The sequence below is a fragment of the Oncorhynchus gorbuscha genome, linkage group LG26 (genome assembly GCF_021184085.1).
Source record: "Oncorhynchus gorbuscha isolate QuinsamMale2020 ecotype Even-year linkage group LG26, OgorEven_v1.0, whole genome shotgun sequence".
Taxonomy (NCBI): Eukaryota; Metazoa; Chordata; class Actinopteri; order Salmoniformes; family Salmonidae; genus Oncorhynchus; species Oncorhynchus gorbuscha.
The window spans coordinates 10815474-10839224 of NC_060198.1; the positions used below are offsets into that span (position 1 = coordinate 10815474).

At 42.2% G+C, this 23751-nt stretch overlaps 2 protein-coding genes across 3 annotated transcripts; one reads left to right on the forward strand and one right to left on the reverse strand.

Moving 5' to 3' along the window:
• The first annotated feature begins 1234 nt into the window (after positions 1 to 1234).
• On the forward strand, positions 1235 to 11289 carry LOC124015674 (interferon gamma receptor 1-like). The gene is made up of 7 exons (XM_046331065.1): positions 1235 to 1603; positions 3678 to 3795; positions 6535 to 6710; positions 8589 to 8740; positions 8941 to 9100; positions 9296 to 9426; positions 9664 to 11289. Exons 1-7 carry the CDS (start codon positions 1537 to 1539, stop codon positions 10066 to 10068), a joined length of 1209 nt encoding a protein of 402 aa, XP_046187021.1. The 5' UTR covers positions 1235 to 1536; the 3' UTR covers positions 10069 to 11289.
• A 52-nt stretch (positions 11290 to 11341) lies between these two features.
• On the reverse strand, positions 11342 to 22985 carry LOC124015673 (protein LTV1 homolog). 2 transcript variants are annotated; one of them, XM_046331064.1, is made up of 11 exons: positions 22800 to 22985; positions 22223 to 22354; positions 20941 to 21150; positions 20485 to 20572; positions 20239 to 20371; positions 19753 to 19978; positions 15971 to 16098; positions 15679 to 15812; positions 15437 to 15489; positions 15041 to 15241; positions 11342 to 11874 (listed from the first exon to the last, which is right to left on the reverse strand). In XM_046331064.1, exons 1-11 carry the CDS (start codon positions 22800 to 22802, stop codon positions 11761 to 11763), a joined length of 1422 nt encoding a protein of 473 aa, XP_046187020.1. In that variant the 5' UTR covers positions 22803 to 22985; the 3' UTR covers positions 11342 to 11760. The 2 variants fall into 2 exon arrangements, with proteins under 2 accessions (XP_046187020.1, XP_046187019.1); XM_046331063.1 differs by having other exon boundaries at positions 20485 to 20575.
• Positions 22986 to 23751: the final 766 nt, after the last annotated feature.

The window sequence follows — 23751 nt, forward strand, 5'->3', positions numbered from 1 at the left end:
TGCGTGCTCAGTCTCCTCCGGTACTCCCTGTTCACCCATGACCAAGCACGACTCCAACACTGTCATTAAGTTTGCCGTCGACACAACAGTGGTAGGCCTGATCACTGATAATGATGAGAGCTTATAGGGAGGAGATCAGAGACTTGGCAGTCTGGTGCCAGGACAACAACTTCTCCCTCAACGTGATCAAGACAAAGGAGATGATTGTGGACTACAGAAAAGGAGGACCGAGCACACCCCCCATTCTCATCGGCGGGGCTGTAGTGGAGCAGGTTGAGAGCTTCAAGTTCCTTGGTGTCCACATCACCAAAAAACGATCAATGTATTGGATGAAACATTGGATGAAACATTTTGGCTGGTTATATAAAAGCATTTGAGACGACAGAAAAACAAAGATGCCATATAAAGGATGACTGAGTATTGCTGTAAATTTAAATTCAACCTATTTTGAATATCATGCTTGTTCCTATACAAAGTGTGCCAACTAGGAACTATATGTTAAAACAATCACCACAAGGACCTAAAAAAGGGGCTACACCTCAAAATGCCCAACATCAACACAGGCTGTGATTTTGGCCAGTTTACCGCAGTTCTAGTTAAACTCAGCATTACGTAATAAATACGGGGACTTAAAACAAATATCCCCCAGGAGAGCAGGGTTCAGCAATAGAAATACAATCTCACTGATGGACCAGGTCAAGTCCCTTTTATACTGAGGGAGGAAATACATGCATGTGCATCACTGTTAGCTGTAAATCCTTGACATGCATTTATCTTCCATCTCAACCAGAAATCCAGCTGTATATCCTTTTCTTTTGATAGACAAAGGCCTAAAATTGTACATGTAGTTCTTATAGGACCATGTGCCACAATATCATCTGTCGTCACTGTTGCCTGTACAACAATCCTAACATTCTCAATTATTGTTCTTAAGGTGGGCATTTGATATCACTTTCACAAGGGTGCAATGAACACCATTGATTGTGAATTCCTTGTGTTAATTCTTTGTTGTTAGGACAAGTTTATCACAAATCAGCAGTAGGAGGTGGCATTGATCAAAGTAGGCTACTGACATGTTTTTATCTGTCCTTTGATGTCCTGCAACTGGAGAGAGATTGGGTTGAGGTCAAGGTGTGAACTCTGCGTTTTTCCCCGCATGTTTCCGGTATTCGACTGGACATATAGTCAATTTTAGGATATGTTTAGTTTAGTTAACTGACTAATAATTTCTAGGATTTCCCATAGTGTAAGCATATATTTATTCTACAGAAGTTTTTGGAATGAAATGATGAAACGGGGGTGTGTCTTTTCGAAGAAACTGTAAAGAAATACGCCCCGTGTAATTTACTGCCAAAGAAACTGCGTCTTACGACAACGACCGACCGATACTATCTGATAACACATTTTAGCTCTGTGGTTATGTCTTATGATTTAGGTTAAAGGTAGATTGCTGTTTTTTTCAATTAAATCTAAGAATAAGTCTATCTCATTGTTATTTCGGTTTCTTAAATTTCGTGGATTTGTATTTGAAACGGCATGATGTTGGCTTTTTGTGGTTCATTGATATTCTTGATGGTTTTGGTCACGGCGGTTTCCACACTGGGTAAGTTGGTTAACCTGAAGGAAAACTTTGAAACCTATATTGCTTTGATTGAAGAACAATGTGGGTTATTATTATTCTGATTACAAATCGGAAGGGATGATTTGCGGCAATAGGTTTAGCTATGTAATAATACTGTAATAACAATTTCGTCTGTAGGTTCTCGTTTTAAGTCATGGTGTTTTTCCCACTTGTAGTAATTCGACACACTATGTACTAAATCAGCTCACATCATATTTTGTCAGTATCCTAACCGCCTAACGTCCCCACATAATGTTATAAAAATACAAATGGACAGTAATTCGGAGTCGTCTGCATGTGTTTGAACCAGCTCTTAGAATAAACAGACAACTCCTCATTATGCCTCACCTGCTCCTCAATTCTAACTATAAACCACAGGTTGTCAAATTAGTCGTGTATTTCATTCTAACATACATTAGGTAGGCAACTATTTGCGTAGGACAATAGCTGCTAGGCATAAATAAATGTACTTTGGTCTTACATTAGCTTACCCAAACTACAGTATAATAAAATGTTAAGATCAGATTCCGTGGTACCAAAGGTGGTTTAACACGGGTGTGGTAAATCCCTGGACTGATTATCTCCCTGAGTGCTTGCTTAGACTGCAGACCGTTCTGTTCTTTTCAAGTAAGCTCATAAAACAAACATCAGTGCTTTACTATGATAAGCATGAGCAGGACAATGCTTTCTGCAGTTCATTGTGGGCAAGGCAGTGTTGCAAAATGGGTTTAATAGTTTATGAGAAGGACTTTTGAAGCAATACAGACGGGCAACAATGTATCCCAACTCACCTGGACAAAGTAACACTCTTATTTGCTTCCTCATTGCTGCCAATATTTACCTGCCATTTTCAAGAAGGGGGGAAAAGCAGTGTCTAATACATTATAAGTCAATGGAGATTTCTGGTTGAGATGAGAGTTGTAAACGTGTCGTTTGGTTGATCATATAGTTGTCTAACAGGAATTGCCCAGGGTGCTGACATGAGGAAGTTAGTGTTGCTCAATAACACTTTGATTAACAAATTATTTCATTTGATTTGTTTACAGAGTGGTGGTTGTTTAGCAACAAAACCGAAGCTTGCACAACTACGGGGCAAAACAGGGTTGGCTTAGATTGTTGACAAACTATATACATCCTTCATATGTTTATTGAAAACAAACAATCATATCAAAGCACGGCTCCGGGGCCCGCTTCATTTGTGATGCGATTGATTGGGGCAGAAATCCGTGTGTTGTTGTGATTCTGGATAGCCAGATAGTTAGCAACAATTACAAGCTAAAATAAAACATTTTATTTTTTATTTTTACAAGAAGCTGCCATGTGGGGAATCGTAGGTGGCTCGTTTCAGCTAGTTTGATCTTGTTATTGATACCATCCCTTAGAAAAAATATTGCAGTTCTGAAACTGCAGGAAAAGTTCAGCAACTGCAGTTAACTGTGGTATTTGACCCAGTAATTGCAGAACAGTTGCACTGTATCTGCAGATACACTGAGAAATTGCAGTAAATAAAACTTATTTTGGAAGTAGTACTTGCAGAATACTGCATTTATACTGCACTAACTGCAATTATAAACAAGGTGGCTCGAGCCCTGAATGCTGATTGGCTGACAACCATGGTATATCAGACCACATACCACAGATATTACAAAACATTATTTTTACTGCTCTAATTATGTTGGTAACCAGTTTATAATAGCAATAAGGCACCTCGGGGGATTGTGATTTATGGCCAATATACCACGGCTAAGGACTGTGTCCAGGAACTCCATTGTGCATAAGAACAGCCCTTAGTCATGGTATATTGGCCATATGCCACATCTCCAAGCCTTACTGCTTTATTATACCACAGTGCACTCTGACTGCAATCTTTTTTCACAAGGGATGTTTTAACCGATGTCATGCCTATGCTAAAATGCTCTGGTGAAGGTTTCCTTGGTACTAACCCTCATGAGCAAAAATGTCAAGATGTAAGAACCGAGACTACCTGCATGACAGGTTCTTCACCTTGCCTCCATAAGCCTACTAACTAAATGGAATGTCTTGTTTTCCTGGACAGTTCCGCCTCCAGAAAATGTGACAGTGAGCTGTAACAACTTACAGACAACTGTTGATTGGAACCACAGTGAACTGCTTCGTCGACCTCTCTTCAAATTGAAAATAACTGGTGATCACAGGTGAGCTTTGCTGGTATTCTAATGAGTAGTAGCTACTACAGGCTATTGCTGACTCGGTTTTGGATGACCCTTCATAATGGCTTACATATGACATATACACCATGGTAGGAGGAACTATATGAAGGTAGGTGGTTTGTAATGGCTTGGAATAAATGGAATGGTACCAAACACACATAAAGAACCTGTTTGACTCCGTTCTAGCCATTACGATGAGCCCATCCTCCTATAGCTCCTCCCAATAACCTCCTCTGATATACACTATGAAAGATCAACGAGGGACAGTATCCCGGTGTTCTCTTTTTGTCTCTACAGTCTAGGGGGGGGGGGGGGGGGGCAACGAGACCCATAACATAACTCATGCAAATAACAGTGAAAAAGTAACAGTCAGACCAAATAACCACAGACAACTTAAATCTACCGTCAAACACTCACGGTTTATTTGGTAAACACACAGTAAAGACCCAAGGAAAGAAATAAGTATCCAAAAACACCCCTAAGCTAGACTACCTGCTTTGAGAACAGCTAGCTAACTAACCAAAAATACAGTGGGTGGTCCACCCAGTTCTACCTAGTGCTCTTAGACAAAGTGTTGCTATGGGTAGTGTATGCCCATGGGCGACTTGTCTTGGTACCCCCTTTTCCCACCATCAAACAAACAGTCAAACACCTTAACAAAAACAATACTCACAGGGTAACAGACAAAGTGACATGTAGTTGCTAAACCAAACAAGAGCTCTACAGAGAGATGGCATGACAGAGAGATTGAGCTCCAGAGAAAACAACTGACAGGGGTTTTTAAACCAAGGGAAAGGGAATGTGATAGGGTAAGGGAAAAGGAGCAGGTGTCTTCTGATTGATGACTGATTGGTAACTGATGATTGTCACCTGTGAGGGGAGAAGGAGAGAAAAGAAATACACACAGGATACACACAGGATACCTGTATCCGGAACACCCGGACACAGATTAAACCTAGTCATGAACTAAGAAGCATGTTACAATGGAGATTCAAATAGATTTTTAGTCCAGGACTAGGCTTAGTCTGTGTCTGGGATACCGGCCCTGAATGTTTATTCATGTTTGTAATATCATGCTTTAATTATTGATGAAATATGAGTTTGTCTAACTATACTGAACAAATATAAATCCAACATGTAAAGTGTTGGTCCCATGTTTCATGAGCTGACATAAAATATCCCAGGAATTTTCCATACGCACTAAAGTAAGCTTATTTCTCTAAAATGTTGTGCACAAATTTGTTAAGGTCACAGTTAGTGAGCATATCTCCTTTGCCAAGATAATTCATCCATCTGACAGGTGTGGCATATCAAGAAGGTGATTAAACAGGATGATCATTACACAGGTGTGCTGGGGACAATAAAAGGCCACTCTAGAATGTGCACTTTTGTCACACAACACAATGCCACAGATGTCTCGAGTTCTGAAGGAGCGTGCAATTAATATGCTGACTGCAGGAATGTCCAACAGAGCTGTTGCCAGGGAATTGAATGCTAATTTCTCTACCATAAGCCGCCTCCGACATAATGTTAGAGAATTTGGCAGTACTTCCAACCGGCCTCACAACCGCAGACCATTCTTCACCTGCGGGATCGTCTGAGACCAGCCACCTGGACAGCTGATGAAACAGTGGGTTTGCACAGCTGAAGAATTTCTGCACAAATTGTCAGAAAACGTCTCAAGGAAGATCATCTGCATGCTCATCGTCCTCACCAGGGTCTTGACCTGACTGCAGTTCGGCGTCGTAACTGACTTCAGTGGGCAAATGCTCCCAGTCGATGGCCATTGGCACACCAGAGAAGTGTGCTCTTCACGGATGAATCCCGGTTTCAACTGTACTAGGCAGATGGCAGACAGCATGTATTGCGTCGAGTGGGCAAGCGGTTTGCTGATGTCAACGTTGTGAACAGAGTGCCCAATGGTGACGGTGGGGTTAGGGTATGGGCAGTCATAAGCTACGGACAACGAACACAATTGCATTTTATCAATTGATATTGTTACAATATCCTGAGGCCCATTGTTGTGCCATTGATCCCCCACCATCACCTCATGTTTCAGCATGATAATGCAAAGGCCCCATGTCACAAGGATATGTACACAATTCCTGGAAGCTGAAAATGTCTGAACTCACCAGACATGTCACCCATAGAGCATTTTTTGGGTGTTCTGTATCAACGTGTATGACAGCATGTTCCAGTTCTTGCCAACAACTTTACACAGCCATTGAAGAGGTGTGGGACAACATTCCACAGGCCACAATCAACAGCCTGATCAACTCTATACAAAGGAGATGTGTCGAACTGCATGAGACAAATGGTGGTCACACCAGATACTGACTGGTTTTCTGATCCATGCCCCTACCTTTTTTTTAAAGTATCTGAGAACATATCTGTATTCCCATTCATGTGAAATCTATAGATTAGGGCCTAAAGAATGTATTATATGAACTGTAACTCAGTAAATTCCAGTGATTTCCTTATATGAACTGTAACACAATAAAATCTTTGAAATTGTTGCATGTTGCGTTTATGTTTTTGTTCAGTGTATATAATTTGATTGAAAAGAATAGCATTCGTATGTTATGGGCATCAGATACCTCCTAACAGATCTATCTGCTTATTCAACTATTATACATGATCTATTAACAGTTTCTAACTCTGTTCGTTGGTTGAGTGCCGTCTTTCTGTTAAATGTATCTAATGCTCCCTGTTTTTTTGTAATAGTTCGTGGGAGAATTCCACTAAACAGCATCATTATGACCTCTCCCCCTTGATGTGGAATGCTAAAGAACTGGATCGCTACTTTGTGAAGATAACGGCCATTGATGAAATGGAGGAATCAGCATCTCAGAAGTCCTCGATATTCACATTTAATAGATACCTTACAGCTGACATCCACTGTAAGTACAATGTTTTCAAAAGTGGGTTTTCAAAGTGGGCATTGAAAGCATATCAATATTTTTCCTCATTGTATAGAAACATGATTTCGTTGTGTGACATAAAAATGACATCCATCCAAGCGACAGAGAGGTACAGTGCCAGTCAAAAGCTTGGACACACATGCTCCTTCAAGAGTGTGCAAAGCTGTCATCAAGGCAAAGGGTGGCTACTTTGAAGAATCTCATATAAAAATATTTTGTTTTGTTGAACACTTTTTTGGTTACTACATGATTCCATATATGTTATTTCATAGTTCTGATATCTTCACTATTATTCTACAATGTAGAAAATAGTAATAAATAAATAAAAACCCTTTAATGAGTAGGTGTGTCTAAACTTTTGACTGGTACTGTATATATGACCATTGTTTTTATTTTATTTTACTAGGCAAGTCCATTAAGAACAAATTCCTATTTTCAATGACAGCCTAGGAACAGTGGGTTAACTGCATGTTCAGGGGCAGAATGACAGATTTGTACCTTGTCAGCTCAGGGATTTGAACTTGCAACCTTTCGGTTACTAGTCCAACTCTCTAACCACTAGGCTAACATGCCACCCCATTGAGGGAGTCCTCCTCTGGGTCAGTATATTGAGGGAGTCCTCCTCCGGGTCAGTATGTTGAGGTAGTCCTCCTCCGGGTCAGTATATTGAGGGAGTCCTCCTCCGGGTCAGTATATTGAGGTAGTCCTCCTCCGGGTCAGTATATTGAGGGAGTCCTCCTCCGGGTCAGTATATTGAGGGAGTCCTCCTCCGGGTCAGTATATTGAGGGAGTCCTCCTCCGGGTCAGTATATTGAGGGAGTCCTCCTCCGGGTCAGTATATTGAGGGAGTCCTCCTCCGGGTCAGTATATTGAGGGAGTCCTCCTCCGGGTCAGTATATTGAGGGAGTCCTCCTCCGGGTCAGTATATTGAGGGAGTCCTCCTCCGGGTCAGTATATTGAGGGAGTCCTCCTCCGGGTCAGTATATTGAGGGAGTCCTCCTCCGGGTCAGTATATTGAGGGAGTCCTCATCCAGGTCAGTATATTGAGGGAATCCTCATCCGGGTCAGTATATTGAGGTAGTCCTCCTCCGGGTCAGTATATTGAGGGAGTCCTCCTCCGGGTCAGTATGTTAAGGTAGTCCTCCTCCGGGTCAGTATGTTAAGGTAGTCCTCCTCCGGGTCAGTATATTGAGGGACTCCTCATCCAGGTCAGTATATTGAGGGACTCCTCATCCAGGTCAGTATGTTGAGGGACTCCTCATCCAGGTCAGTATGTTGAGGGACTCCTCATCCAGGTCAGTATGTTGAGGGAGTCCTCATCCAGGTCAGTATGTTGAGGGAGTCCTCATCCAGGTCAGTATGTTGAGGGAGTCCTCCTCCAGGTCAGTATATTGAGGGAGTCCTCCTCCAGGTCAGTATATTGAGGGAGTCCTCCTCCAGGTCAGTATGTTGAGGGAGTCCTCCTCCAGGTCAGTATGTTGAGGAAGTCCTCCTCCAGGTCAGTATGTTGAGGTAGTCCTCCTCCAGGTCAGTATGTTGAGGTAGTCCTCCTCCAGGTCAGTATGTTGAGGTAGTCCTCCTCCAGGTCAGTATGTTGAGGGAGTCCTCCTCCAGGTCAGTATGTTGAGGGAGTCCTCCTCCAGGTCAGTATGTTGAGGGAGTCCTCCTCCAGGTCAGTATGTTGAGGGAGTCCTCCTCCAGGTCAGTATGTTGAGGGAGTCCTCCTCCAGGTTAGTATGTTGAGGGAGTCCTCCTCCAGGTCAGTATGTTGAGGGAGTCCTCCTCCAGGTCAGTAATATTCATTACTGCAGGCTTTTTCTCTAACTCTACTCTAATACCCTTTTCATTTTATCTCAGGCAAGTTGGATTTCCCTGCTGTAAAAGTGTCAATGAAAGATATGAAGGTCACAGTGAGCTTCGACAACCCTTACCACCTGTACACAGAACTGAAAGAGTCTCGCATGGGTGAAGATGACAAACGCTTCCTATCCCGAGTAACCTATGAAAATGTAAGTATGATGAAAATTGCCCTTAATTGGTTAGAATCTACAGTGTACATGCAGAGGGTACACACGGGTTATATCCATTGAATTACTTTGCTCAGTGCATTAGTAACGATGACCCAACGTTGACATCTATGGATACTTAACGATGATGTTGACATTTAGATTCTTTTTTTCTAATTGCATATTCTTTCTTCTGTCTGCAGACTAATCACACGTTTGAGTGCCAGTTAGAAGACGAAGTCTGCCATCATCACTTCACAGTCCTGGGGAACAAGGAGAAGTACTGTGTTAGTCTGGAGGGGAATGCAATGGGCCACCGAGTTATGTTCAACAGAAAAGGGCCCATCTGTGTCAATGAAGAGAGTACGTACACTACCTTTGTTGACATGACACTTTATTTGTAATGTCTGGTCCAAGTATTTAACTCTCTGTATGAATTATTGCAGTTTTGATGGAATTATTATAGTCAAAATGAATAGCGGCCATGGAAAGTTAACTTACAATGACATAGAATGCTTGTTAAGCGATTCCGTGACTGATATGTTTGTCTGTCTGCAGAAACAATTTCACTGGAATCATTTTTGCCATTTATCATCATTGGCATTGTGGCCTTTGTAGTCTTTGTGACAATAAGGCTCTGCAAGAGAAGCATGCGGAAAAGAAACTTGTCCAATTTACCAAAGACTTTGGTAAGCGCATAATGTGTATGGTGGGTAATGTATGTATTATGTAGAATGAGTCAAATGTAGTGTATTTTATGTATAAAGCAGTACTACTTTCTCCTCTGGAACAAGTTCATCCTATCCAATGCTTTTGCTTGTTGCTAGAACAGTATATGATATCGGTTTGTTTTCTGGTCCAAAACCGTAACCATACACTCTCTGAGCTGACTAATCTCAATTTGGCTATGTATTATTCTTTCACAGGCTTCAACCTTATCAAACCCACACAAGAATATAATGGACCTGCCATTTGAGATCATAGCGCACATCAGTGGCATAGAACCAGTTACCACCACATCCCAGAGCCTGTTGGAAACTTCAGAAGAGGAGGAGGAACCGGTTGAGAGTCCGACCACTAGCGTTGGATTTTCGGCTAACCCCTTTAGTTCTGGGCAGGTGGGAGAGGGCTTATCGGACAGCAGGAGCCAATTACGGACTGAGCTTCAGGTGACACAGCCACGCTCTGTGCTGCTGTGTGGAGATGACTCCGAGGAATCAGAGGACATGGATTCCACAGCTTCTGGCTATGACAGACGACACATTCCTCTACAAGAGGTGGAGGTGGAGATGAGTGCAGGAGATGTAGTGGTGGGCTATGGCCCCACCTGAGCACCTCTGAACTCGGGCCTCTGTAAAAATAAAAAAAAAAAAAAAACTTTCACTGGATGGATTAAGAACAATGACATTTGACTTCCCAGAACTGGTTTACCTAGGTACACTGATACACTGTCATGCCTAACTGATGTTCAATCATGTCCTCATTGGTGCAGCTCTTCATTCAAAGACTCAATCATGGACACGCTTACTGAGGTGTGGCTGCTTCGCGTGATGTATTGTCTCTACCTTCTTGCCCTTTGTGGTATTGTCTGTGTAATAATGTTTTGCGGCTACCATGTCATGTGTTGCTGCCATGCTATGTTGTCGTCTTAGGTCTCTCTTTAAGTAGTGTTGCGGTGTCTCTTGTCATGAGTTCTGTCCTATATTTTTATTTTATATTTTGTATTTTTAATCCCAGCCCCCTTCCCTGCAGGAGGCCTTTTGATAGGTCGTCAATATAAATAAGAATTTGTTCTTAACTGACTTGCCTAGTTAAAGGTTAAAAAAAATAAGTAGAGAAATGTTTATGAATTTTTGTACATTTTATTTTTAACTTTTTTTTAACAAGGCAAACCCTAACCCGGACGATGCTGGGCCAACTGTGCACCACCCAAGGGGACTCCCGATCACATCCGGTTGTGATACAGCCTAGAATCGAACCAGGGTCTGTATTGACGCCTCTAGCACTGAGATGCAGTGCCTTAGACCGCTGTGCCACTCGGGCTGACTCAGAGAACAGTGACAAAGTGCTCAAAGCCTCCCAGATGGCAGGCAGTTATACACCTGTACCACTCTTTCCACCTGAGCCATTTAAGGATAACAATGGGGATCTCTGACAACACTGGCCAACCTGTCATAGTGGATTTACGACCAGCTTTATTTACGTCAACCACTCTTCCATGAAAATATGACCTTGTGGATCAACGGCACTAAAGATGTAGGATAAAATACACCAAATACTATGTATCCAAGCTAACCGACTAGGCTGTGAGATGCAAGGCAAATATCACCCACGACATTGGCCGTCCACTGAAGTTGCATCAATTTCTTTCAATGTTTACCAAAGCTTCAGGCCAACTGCCATGAACCTGGTTAGATAATGATTGCCACTCTGTATAATGTTATTTTCTGTTGTATTTCTGTTTTTAATGGTCCCTGGGAGATTTCTGTAAGTCTATCGCCAGTTCAAATCTGTGTGCTGAACTAATCTTCAGTAAAAATTATTTTGGGTGGTTGGGCATTGAAATATAATTGAATAACCAAATGAATGTCACACACACAACTGTAAAATAAAACAGACTAAGTATTTAATTTTTCTCAACAAAAAAACACCAGGAAGATTCTTTAGCTTTATTGTATAAGGTAAGAAGGGTTAGTGAACTGCACTCTGATGACTGACATGCTGACTTCAAAACAGTTGATCTATAAAATATTTAAAAAACGTCTGAATTAGCCTGGTCCCAGATCTGTTTGTGCAGTCTTGCAGACTTACTGTCACGGTGAGAATGATCATAGGAGTTGGGGAGAGCACAAACAGATCTGGGACCAGGCTACATTCATCTCTGAACACTTCACAAAAAAATGCCACACAGCCCATAGTCCTCGTGTTGGGGGTCCTCTGCAAAATGGCGGTTGCAGGGTTGTTGTCCATCCGTAATCCAGTTAAGAGGATGAGCACAAAGTCAGTCCCAATTCATCTTGCAGCTAAGACAGCTTTAGACCCTGGACGTTGGAACGCAGGTTCAACATTTGTTTCTCTTGATAGACCTTTTCCTGTTTGAACGCCTCTTTGTTGGCCTTTTTTTCTGTTCTTCGCTCCTGTAGAAACATTCAAGAAATTTGTTGTCAATGGTGAAGGACAAAAAGCATTCTACAAGATATCCAAAATACTTGAACCGTATTCATAGATGACGCTTACAAAAAAAAAAATGTAGTTATACAATGTATATCATTTCAGCAAAAAAAGAAACGTCTTTTTTTCAGGACCATTTGAAAGTTAATTAGTTTAAAAAAAATCTAAATAACTTCACAGATCGTCATTGTAAAAGGTTTAAACACTGTTTCCCATGCTTGTGTCAATGAACCATAAACAATTTATGAACATGCACCCGTGGAACAGTCTAAGACGCTAAAGGTCACAGTTATGAAAACTTAGGACACTAAAGAGGCCTTTCTACTGACTAAAAAACACCAAAGGAAAGATGCCCAGGGTCCCTGCTCATCTGTGTGAACGTGCCTTAGGCATGCTGCAAGGAGGCATGAGGACTGCAGATGTGGCCAGCACTACAGGGAGACAGGACGGACAGCTGATGTTCCTCGCAGTGGCAGACCACATGTAACAACACCTGCACAGGATCAGTACATCCGAACATCACACCTGCCCGAGTTACACCAGGAACGTACAATCCCTCCATCAGTGCTCAGACTGTCCGCAATAGGCTGATAGAGACTGGACTGAGGGCTTGTAGGCCTGTTGTAAGGCAGGTCCTCACCAGACAACACCGGCAACAATGTCCCCTATGGGCACAAATCTACCGTCGCTGGACCAGGCAGGACTGGCAAACAGTGCTCTTCACTGACGAGTCGCGGTTTTGTCTCCCCCTGGGGGTGATGGTCGGATTCGCGTTCATCGTCGAAGGAATGAGCGTTAAACCGAGGTCTGTACTCTGGAGCGGGATCGATTTGGAGGTGGAGGGTTCATCATGGTCTGGGGCGGTGTGTTACAGCATCATCGGACTGAGCTTGTTGTCATTGCAGGCAATCTCAACGCTGTGCGTTACAGGGAAGACATCCTCCTCCCTCACGTGGTACCCTTCCTGCAGGCTCATCCTGACATTCCACCAGCCATACTGCTCATTCTATGCGTGATTTCCTACAATACAGGAATGTCAGTGTTCTGCCATAGCCAACGAAGAGCCTGGATCTCAATCTCATTGAGCACGTCTGGGACCTGTTGGATCGGAGGGCTAGGTCCAATCCCCCCAGAAATGTCTAGGAACTTGCAGGTGGAAGAATGGGGTAACATCTCACAGCAAGAACTGGCACATCTGGTGCACTCCATGAGGAGGAGATGCACTGCAGTACTTAATGCAGCTGGTGGCCACACCAGATACTGACTGTTACCTTTGACCCCCCCCTTTGTTCAATTTCTGTTTGTCACATGTCTGTGGAAGTTGTTGAGTTTATCTCAGTTGTTGAATCTTGTTATGTTCATACAAATATTTACACATGTAAAGTTTGCTGAAAATAAAGGCAGTTGACAGTGAGTGGACGTTTCTTTTTTTTGCTGAGATATAATATACTCTGAAAAAAACTGCATCTTTTTGTTATTTTGACCAGTTGTCATTTTCTGCAAATAAATACTCTAAATGACAATATCTTTAAAAAAACTGAGTAATATTGCAGTGGTCTCTTTATATATGTATACATACAGCTCTGGAGAAAAAATAAATATATATATATATATACACACAGTTTAAGTCGGAAGTTTACATACACCATAACCAAATACATTTAAACTCAGTTTTACAATTCCTGACATTTAATCCAAGTAAAAATTCCCTGTTAGGTCAGTTAGGATCACCACTTTCATTTTAAGAATGTGAAATGTCAGAATAATAGTTGAGAATTATTTATTTCAGCTTTTGTTTATTTCATCACATTCCCAGTGGGTCAGAAGTTTACATACTCTCATTTAGTATTTGGTAGCATTGCCTTTAAATTGTTCAACTTCGATCAAACGTCTCAGGTAGCCTTCCACAAGTTTCCCACAATAAATTGGGTGAATTTTGGCCCAATCCTCCGGACAGAGCTGATGTAACTGAGTCAAGTTTCTAGGCCTCCTTGATAGCACACGCTTTTTCAGTTCTGCCCACAAATCAGGGCTTTATGGTGGCCACTCCAATACCTTGACTTTGTTGTCCTTAAGCCATTTTGCCACGACTTTGGAAGTAAGCTTGGGGTCATTGTCCATTTGGAAGACCCATTTGCGACCAAGCTTTAACTTCTTGACTGATGTCTTGAGATGTTGAGCGTCTGCTAAATGACTTAAATGTAAATGTAATGTTGCTTCAATATATCCACACAATTTTCCGCCCTCATGATGCCATCTATTTTGTGAAGTGCACCAGTCTCTCCTGCAGCAAAGCTCCCCCACAACAGGATGCTGCCACCCCCATGCTTCACGGTTGGAATGGTGTTCCTCGGCTTGCAAGCCTACCCCTTTTTCTCCAAACATAACGATGGTCATTATGACCAAACAGTTCTATTTTTGCTTCATCAGACCAGAGGACATTTCGCCAAGTACAATCTTTGTCCCCATGTGCAGTTGCAAACCATAGTCTGGCTTTTTTATGGCGGTTTTGGGGCACTGGTTTCGTCCTTGCTGAGTGTCCTTTCAGGTTATGTCGATATAGGACTCGTTTTACTGTGGATATAGATACTTTTGTACCTGTTTCCTCCAGCATCTTCACTAGGTCCTTTGCTGTTGTTCTGGCATTTTTGCACCAAAGTACGTTCATCTCTAGGAGCCAGAATGAGTCTCCTTCCTGAGCGGTATGAACCAGACATGTGGAGGTCTACAATTATTTTTCTGAGGTCTTGGCTGATTTCTTTTGATTTGAACTTCTGACCCACTGGAATTGTGATACAGTGAATTATAAGTGGAATAATCTGTCTGTAAACAATTGTTGGAAAAATTACTTGTGTCATGCATAAAGTAGATGTCCTAACCGACTTGCCAATCTGTAGTTTGTTAACAAGACATTTGTGGAGTGGTTGAAAAACGAGTACACCTAAGTGTATGTAAACTTCTGACTTCAACTCTATATAAAAAAAAATGGAGCACAATATTCCAACCTATGACAATTGTTCTAGGAGCTTTTTCAACCATTTTGTTACCAAGCCAACAATAAATTAATTCTCAACATGAACACCCAGTAGGGAGGACGAGATAAAGCTATTAGCCCTGAGTATAGTAACCCACCTTGCGCTCTTCTCTGATAGCCTGTTTCCTGGCTTTCCGCTCCTCCTTGCTCTCCTCTCGAGGTCGGGGCTGTGTGGCGACGCGGGGCAGGTCTGAGTCGTTGATACGCTCCATGCGCTCCGCCTGCTTGGCTGTCGGGCCCCTCCCGGGAAGGACGTCCAGAGGAATGCCTGTCCTGGTAGACACTCGGATGGGCTTTGCCTGAGAAGAGAACACAGAAATACACTAAACGGTCATATCAACAGCAACAATGGCCCGGAGCTAATGCCTTGAATTCACAACTTAGTAGCTAACGTTGGGTAGGAGGACGAGCTAAAAGCCTCACAAAATGTTTAACATTAGATATGCAACTTACTTACTTCGCTCAAACAACCAACAGAGGAAAACATGTCTTACCTTTGGTGGATCTTTGATGATTTTTGGATGGTTATACAAATTTGAATAGGTACCTTGGATAGTAAAGAAAGGACTTCAATATTCATTAACAAAAAGGGAAAATGTTGTAATTATGGTAATAAAGATCTAGCCAATAGGTATGTCATCAGAACAGAATTGTCATCAGGCATGTACTACAATGGTAATCTTAAAGTGTTAGTTACTGAACAGACAATAGCAACACGTTTAGTAGACTAACTTACTGATAATGGTTTCACAGTCCCACTTCTCTGCCGGTGCCGTCAGGACAATGGTCTCCATCTCCTGTTCCTCTTCATCCTCCTCCTCCCTCACCACTGGCAGCTCTTTAGGACCCAGGGCATCAGGCCTCCGGTAGCTGAAAGAACATAGTTGATTCAATTACTGTCTTTATCTATAGTTAATCACACATACACACAAAGAAATGCTTATGGTAATCCATTGTGTCCAATGAGGACTTCCACCTCTGTCTTTATCTAAGAGTATTGCTATGGCAAAAGAGTTACACACACTCACTCTAACTCCTTCTGTTTGAAGTAGTCTTTGATGACCTCCTCCAGGCGAGCACTGTCTGGCTCGATATGCCCTTCCAGCTCAGCGTTGTCCAGGGCCCCAATCTCATCCTCATCAAACTGCTCGAAAAACTATGGGCGACAGAAAGAAACAAGTTCTGAAAACGATACAATGACATTCATTGAAATCATTGTTCGAATTAAAGGAATATCATAAGTTGAAATCAGCACCTGAGTGTAGGGCTGTTGCGGTGACCGTATTACCGCCACACCGGTGGTCACGAGTCATGTAGGCAGTCAAATTTCACATGAGCGTTTAGTCACGGTAATTAGGCTTCTCCAAGCTGATGCTGCTGGTGATCAGTAGCTTACCAAACTGCCTGGTACTCAGCACTCGATTGTCCCTCTAATCACTTTGGCAACAACGCAAATGTGAAGGAAAATCTAATCAAACACTTCATGAGAGCCAATGAGCTCATGTTGCGGCACATTTCTATAGGCTATGCTATTGCAGGAGAAAGCAGAGTGATGGCCACTAATAAAAAGAGGAGGACCCCATCAGCTTTCTATAGGCTCGGCCTACTATATTTATTTCTCAACTTTCCTAATATTATGCACATGACTTTCTCTTTACAACAGGAGTATAGACTATCTGGCTGGCATGAAAATAAACCGTGGGGAAAAACCTCCATCACTATTTAAGTGCATAGATGACATTGATTTTTTCCCACTGCCCGTGTTTCGATGCAGGTGCATGATAATGGTAAAATCTAACTAAGTAAAAATGTTACACATATATTAAATAGTATATGCAAAGACAAGATTAAATCAAGAATAGTCTGATGGGTGACAATGTTAGCCTATCACTTGTGAATGATGCCCAGCATAAGAAAAAAAATAACTTTTGCGACTTGTTCGAATCATAGTCACACACCTCATGTAGCCTAGCACATCGGCGTATATGTTTTAATAAGGTTTGTATCGTAATTAAAGTTGCCAAATAACTTCTTAAAATTATGCACATATATCCACTTTACAGGGGGTGTAGAGTCTAACGTGCATACATAAGCAGCGCAAGAGTTTCACGTTTGGGGAAGATCATTTTCAGCAAAGAAATGCACCTCTATCGTGAAAACATTACATGCATAATGGCATTTTAGGTCACTTTTGAGAATGGTGTTTTCCCGCTAATGGAACATTTGCGCTTATAATGTGAAGAAAAAGCTGCATAGTTTATCAACATTTTAAGCTAAATGTTCAGATCCTTTGCTTCCACCACATTGCACAATACATTTTTTTTTTATGCTTGTGGTTGTATTAATTTGGGATCCATTGCATCCCACAACTGTCCCAGACTATGTTTGGAATACTTATTTCTCGTACAGAATAAGTAGACTTTTGTACTATGGGGGATAGTTGATTGACATAGGCTAGTGCTTTTGCTGTTCGTTAGGCCAACTCCTCTTCTTGGCTGACAAAAAGTAAATGTGGCCAGTTCTTCCAATATCTTCAATATGCACCTCAGAATTGGATTAAAAAATAAAATTAAAATAAAACTTTATTTTACGAGGCAAGTCAGTTAAGAACAAATTCTTATTTTCAATGACGGCCTAGGAACAGTGGGTTAACTGCCTGTTCAGGGGCAGAACGACAGATTTGTACCTTGTCAGCTCGGGGATTTGAACTTGCAACCTTCCGGTTACTAGTCCAACGCTCTAACCACTAGGCTACCCTGCGGCCCATAATATAATAAGGACGCCCGCAGTTGCATCTGCCTTAACTTGTAGCTTGTGAACAAGACCCAGTCACGTGACGGTGAGCCGTGCTTCGGCTTGCGCAGTGCACTCAGGGAGAAGGGCACAACGCAGCACACCGGCCCGCAAAAGGTATGGATTTTTTTTAGGGTGCATTACAGCCACAAAGGGGATGCCGCCGTGAAATTTGAGGCATCGACTACAGCTCGGCATTCAACACCATAGTACCCTCCAAGCTCGTCATCAAGCTTGAGACCCTGGGTCTCGACCCCGCCCTGTGCAACTGGGTACTGGACTTCCTGACGGGCCGCCCCCAGGTGGTGAGGGTAGGCAACAACATCTCCTCCCCGCTGATCCTCAACACGGGGGCCCCACAAGGGTGCGTTCTGAGCCCTCTCCTGTACTCCCTGTTCACCCACGACTGCATGGCCACGCACGCCTCCAACTCAATCATCAAGTTTGCGGACGACAACAGTGGTAGGCTTGATTACCAACAACGACGAGACAGCCTACAGGGAGGAGGTGAGGGCCCTCGGAGTGTGGTGTCAGGAAAATAACCTCACACTCAACGTCAACAAAACTAAGGAGATGATTGTGGACTTCAGGAAACAGCAGAGGGAACACCCCCCTATCCACATCGATGGAACAGTAGTGGAGAGGGTAGCTAGTTTTAAGTTCCTCGGCATACACATCACAGACAAACTGAATTGGTCCACTCACACTGACAGCGTCGTGAAGAAGGCGCAGCAGCGCCTATTCAACCTCAGGAGGCTGAAGAAATTCGGCTTGTCACCAAAAGCACTCACAAACTTCTACAGATGCACAATCGAGAGCATCCTGGCATCACCGCCTGGTACGGCAACTGCTCCGCCCTCAACCGTAAGGCTCTCCAGAGGGTAGTGAGGACTGCACAACGCATCACCGGGGGCAAACTACCTGCCCTCCAGGACACCTACACCACCCGTTGTTACAGGAAGGCCATAAAGATCATCAAGGACATCAACCACCCGAACCACTGCCTGTTCACCCCGCTATCATCCAGAAGGCGAGGTCAGTACAGGTGCATCAAAGCTGGGACCGAGAGACTGAAAAACAGCTTCTATCTCAAGGCCATCAGACTGTTAAACAGCCACCACTAACACTGAGTGGCTGCTGCCAACACACTGTCATTGACACTGACCCAACTCCAGCCATTTTAATAATGGGAATTGATGGGAAATGATGTAAATATATCACTAGCCACTTTAAACTATGCTACCTTATATAATGTTACTTACCCTACATTATTCATCTCATATGCATATGTATATACTGTACTCTACATCATCGACTGCATCCTTATGTAACACATGTATCACTAGCCACTTTACTATGCCACTTTGTTTACTTTGTCTACACACTCATCTCATATGTATATACTGTACTCGATACCATCTACTGTATGCTGCTCTGTACCATCACTCATTCATATATCCTTATGTACATGTTCCTTATCCCCTTACACTGTGTATAAGACAGTAGTTTTGGAATTGTTAGTTAGATTACTTGTTGGTTATCACTGCATTGTCGGAACTAGAAGCACAAGCATTTCGCTACACTCGCATTAACATCTGCTAACCATGTGTATGTGACAAATAAAATTTGATTTGATTTGAGCTTGTCGAATTGTCAATGAGAGACTATTGGAGTGTGTACAGCTTGCGGGAAAAAAATAAGCAGAACTCATGTATTTAAGCAACTTATTTCAAATCATCATTAGAGTCTCATCATCAAAACATACAGCCCAACGTGTATTAGACTTCTTAAAATGTAGAAGCCAGGAGATGCTAAATGTGTTTATGTTAATTAACGGTGAATCACCGTGAGACCGACAGTTTGCTTGACAATCACCGTCTGACTACATTTTGTGACCGCCACAGCCCTGAGTGTTTATGCTGTTCGATCAGCCAGTCAACCACAGTTTATCTTTTACCAAAGGTCACAAAATGCAACCCAGGTCCAAACCCCAAAAGTATGTACGGGGCTCACTGACCTTCTCAAAGCGGTCGTCCAGCAGTGTAAGCTGTTCGTTCCTCCTCATGACTGACGAGGTCATGGAGTATTCTGTGAAGCGAGTTTTCGTCTCCTCGTCCATGAACATGAACTCTCGGGGGCGCCCCTCGCCGTCCTCATCACCAGAGACACCGCCCTCGGAGTTAAAGTCTCCCTCAGAGTCGCTCTCCTCTTCGTCTGTATCCTCCCACTCTTCATCACCATCACTGCAATATGAGAGTGAGTGAGAGAGTGAGTGAGAGAGCGAGAGAGGTTTCCAACAGCGCAAAGAGACTTGGGAGAGCACGGCTTTATTGTGACAGGACTTCAATTAGCAGATGTTAACCAGCTCTTATTAAGAAACTAAAAACACAAAAAGCAATCCTCTCTCTCTCTCAACAATTGTAACTTGATTGGTATAGCCCAAATGAATGGGACTAAGGCTCGCTAAAAATAAATAAAACGGATATAAAGTATACATTCGTACCCCACGGCAACAGCTCCTTTGAAATCGTTGGCCTTCAAAATGAAGTCGTCATCCAGCATGTTGTCTGGGTCGTCAAAGTCAAAGTCCTCGTCGAGAGCAGCTACGATGTCTGGGTCCATGTCCAGCCTGGGTCCTTTGAGACAAAACACGAGGGGGAGAGAAAAGGAGTTTTAAAAACTTGGAAGAATTCACCGATTTAGAATCATGACCTGGCGTTTGGTTTTGTTACTGACGGAGGCCTCTTACCTGAGATGGGGGCAGCTTTGTTCAACATTCCCACCTCCTCCTCAAACTCTGACGCAAACACAGAGGAGGGCAAGTTGAAGGAGACGGTCTGCTGAAGTTACAAAAGCATAATAGGTTTAATACCTCAAATACTGGCTACCCTACTCGCTGTTGCTATAAAATGTGTAGTGGTTATTAAGAGAAATGTTGTCATGATAGCTAATGTTGGCCCCATACCCCATCCTACAGTCACTCCTACCACAACCTAAAATACACTATGTATTGGGGAAAGTGGGGAAATTTGATCTCACAAATGCAAGCCTCTTAAAAACTACTCCAGCTAGCTACATTGTTAGCAAAGGACAAGATCATTTCAACTTGTATTTACACCATCGGCGGTTTGGTCCAATATATAGCCCAAACATTCACACAACCGTTCCACTCAGCAACAACCACTGGACCTCCTGCTAAACTTACAGGAGTAGCCTTTTCCTCCTCCTCCTCCTCATCGTCGTCGTCATCATCCCCATCCTGGAGGTCATGGGTACGTTTGCCTCTCTGTGATTTGCCGGATGAAGCCCACTCTACGGGCCGAGCCGTTTCTCTCAGGTGCTGCAGGTAGTTGTAGTCGTCGTCGAAAAACACCCCAAACTCCCTCTGCTCCTCTCGCCGCTTCTCCACCTCCACCTGAATACAGACAGTAGAGTAAGTGGTTATGGACCATGAGACAAAAAATACAATTGTGCACATAAAGCAGGATTTTAATGCACCAAATATCTTGGTTGTCCTTGGCCAATGAATATCTACAACAAATATGTTTTTGACTTGAAGTGCAACTCTTCTACTAGGACAAATAAGCTAAATATTGTAACCAATGGATGTCTTTTGATGAAAACTGTGACCATTTCTTCCATTGCAACACTAAATACCTGAGTAAAGTTTGGTACATGTACTAACACAGTAGGTACTAGAACCCCTGGGGGTACTTGGTCTATCCACAGGGGGTACTTGACACGAATCTCAATCAAATGTACTTATAAAGCCCTTTCTACATGAGCAGATGTCACAAAGTGCTTATACAGAAACCCAGCCTAAAATCCCAAAACAGCAAGCAATGCAGATGGAGAAGCACGGACTCTCAAGACTCATGCACACGGGTGGGTACTTCAGCAGTACTCCGGGCAGAGCAAAATTCAGTTGACGGTACAGTGAGTACGTTTCCTATGCAATACTCATGTGAACACCCTACTCTGTTAATCTTAAATCGGCGTAAGGTCACATTAAATCGCCGATTAAAACATTTGCTTTTCTGAGCAATCTTTCGAATGAATAGGACATGTAAACAACTTCATCGGCGGTCCAGCGGTGTCTCTGATCTGTGCATGTGTTAGCACCAGCACGAGTGAAATGAGTTCGGTACAACTAAACGTATGCGTTTTAGAAGTCGTTTTTCCACATACAAACTTTACATGTCCGAACTCAGAATCAAATAGGCTTCCCAAAAATAACATGTTCATGTGTGGTAGAAAGTTTATTTTGATTGGGGATTTCAGGCATTTATCAGAGCATCAACATGTAACCTTTTCAGATGTGTCCAGATGTGTCCTTGTAAACGGGATTATTAGGGGAATTGTTCTTCTTGCAAAACATGCATATACGTTTTAATCAAACTATTATATTAATCTGACTATCCACAACAATCTCATTTTTAACCATACTCAGTAACCGGTTGGGAACCACTGTAATAACACGTTCTTACCTTTTGTGCGGGTAAGAGGACATGCTGCGGTGCTTTCTCGTCAGCAGCGAGGGGGTCCCTCTGACTTCTGTGGACCAGGTGAAAGGTCACCGCTTTCTTTTTGTCAATGAATGCCTTCTTCCTTTTATTAGGCTAGAAAAGAAAGATATCAGATAATGCAATTTGTTACATAGTCTTTGGGTCAACTGCATCAGGCTCAGATGCAGCAATATGTCAGTGACCTGTGTTGAGTGGTCACTGTTCATTACAAGCCCTTTGTACATGAGGGTTAGGCAGTAAGAAAGGAGGAACTGTTCTGAAATGTAAATTGATGTTCATGCACTAGCTAGTTAGCTAACTTAGCTTAACTTGCTAACAACCAACACACAATCTAGTTTGTTGGCTATTGCTAAAACGATCAAACTCACCCACACTTGAAACAACATATTAGCTAGCTAACATGTTTGGTTTAGTAGACATTGACAAGCACAACAGTTGGCATTATTTATGTAACGTTAGTAAGTTAGCTGCCTGTCTGTCTGTCGACATAGATAGAATGCAAAGCTAAAACAACGTTGGCAGCTGAAAGTGTGCTTACCATAGTTCAATTGGATCGCTGTGAACACACTTTCAAAGTATTTTTACAAAAACGTTTCTGACAGTTATCTCGCGCTAAAATAGTGTCATTTACGGGGATTTAAAAAATAAATGTCAATGTTGTTTATCCACGCGGACTCCTTCCTCACACGCTGCTTCTACCATTTTTGGAACAAACCATTTCACAGGACAAAAGGGGTGTACTTTGTTCACTTCATACATAATATCAGATGGCTATACATTCTTATATTTGTATTAATATATTATGTTGTCAAAGTATGCATTCTCTATGAAATAATTGTTCATTGAAAACCAATTAACTGGAATGTAAGTAGCCTGGCGGGTAGGAGCGTTGGGCCAGTAAATCTGTCGTTTTGACACTGAACAAGGCAGTTATATTTTTTTTATTAACACATCAATGCAGAAAGTACATGGAGGAACACAAGTATATATGAATAATATACAAAGGAAAATGGGGCTAGGGGGTACAATATCACATTACACAAGGACCTTAAGGGACAGACATACTTATACTTCTAACAGTTTTTTTTGTTAGAATATTTAATTGTCTTAAAATATAGTTCCATTTCTTTTTGTAAGGTAAGATGTGTTTTGTTTGTAAATTTCCATTTGTGAATATGAAATTTGGCACAACTAATAATCAAATTAATTACATAAAATTGTTTCAATTTATTTATATCTTAGGTAAAGAATCCAAGCAGTACATCTCTACACAATAGTGCAAAATCTCCATAAATGCGTTAAATTATAAATCTACTGATGTCTTGCATGAATACAATGCCAAAAAAGATACAACACGTTTCTGGGTGGTCATTACAAAAGGTACAATTCGAGTTTGTTTTTATTAAACGTATTCATATAGTGGTTGTCAGGATAATATTTATGAATCATTTTAAAGGAAACGTACTTAATTTTGTTAACAAGTAGGTTCT

Coding starts and splice junctions, on each gene's coding strand:
- LOC124015673 (XM_046331063.1), bottom strand. Junction 19,979..20,238: donor AAAGGAGCTGTTGCCGTGGG/GTACGAATGTAT, acceptor CTCATATTGCAG/TGATGGTGATGAAGAGTGGG. Junction 11,875..15,040: donor CTATCAGAGAAGAGCGCAAG/GTGGGTTACTAT, acceptor ATGTTTCTACAG/GAGCGAAGAACAGAAAAAAA.
- LOC124015674 (XM_046331065.1), top strand. CDS start 1,537: ATGATGTTGGCTTTTTGTGGTTCATTGATATTCTTGATGGTTTTGGTC. Junction 3,796..6,534: donor AAAATAACTGGTGATCACAG/GTGAGCTTTGCT, acceptor TTTTTGTAATAG/TTCGTGGGAGAATTCCACTA. Junction 9,427..9,663: donor CCAATTTACCAAAGACTTTG/GTAAGCGCATAA, acceptor ATTCTTTCACAG/GCTTCAACCTTATCAAACCC.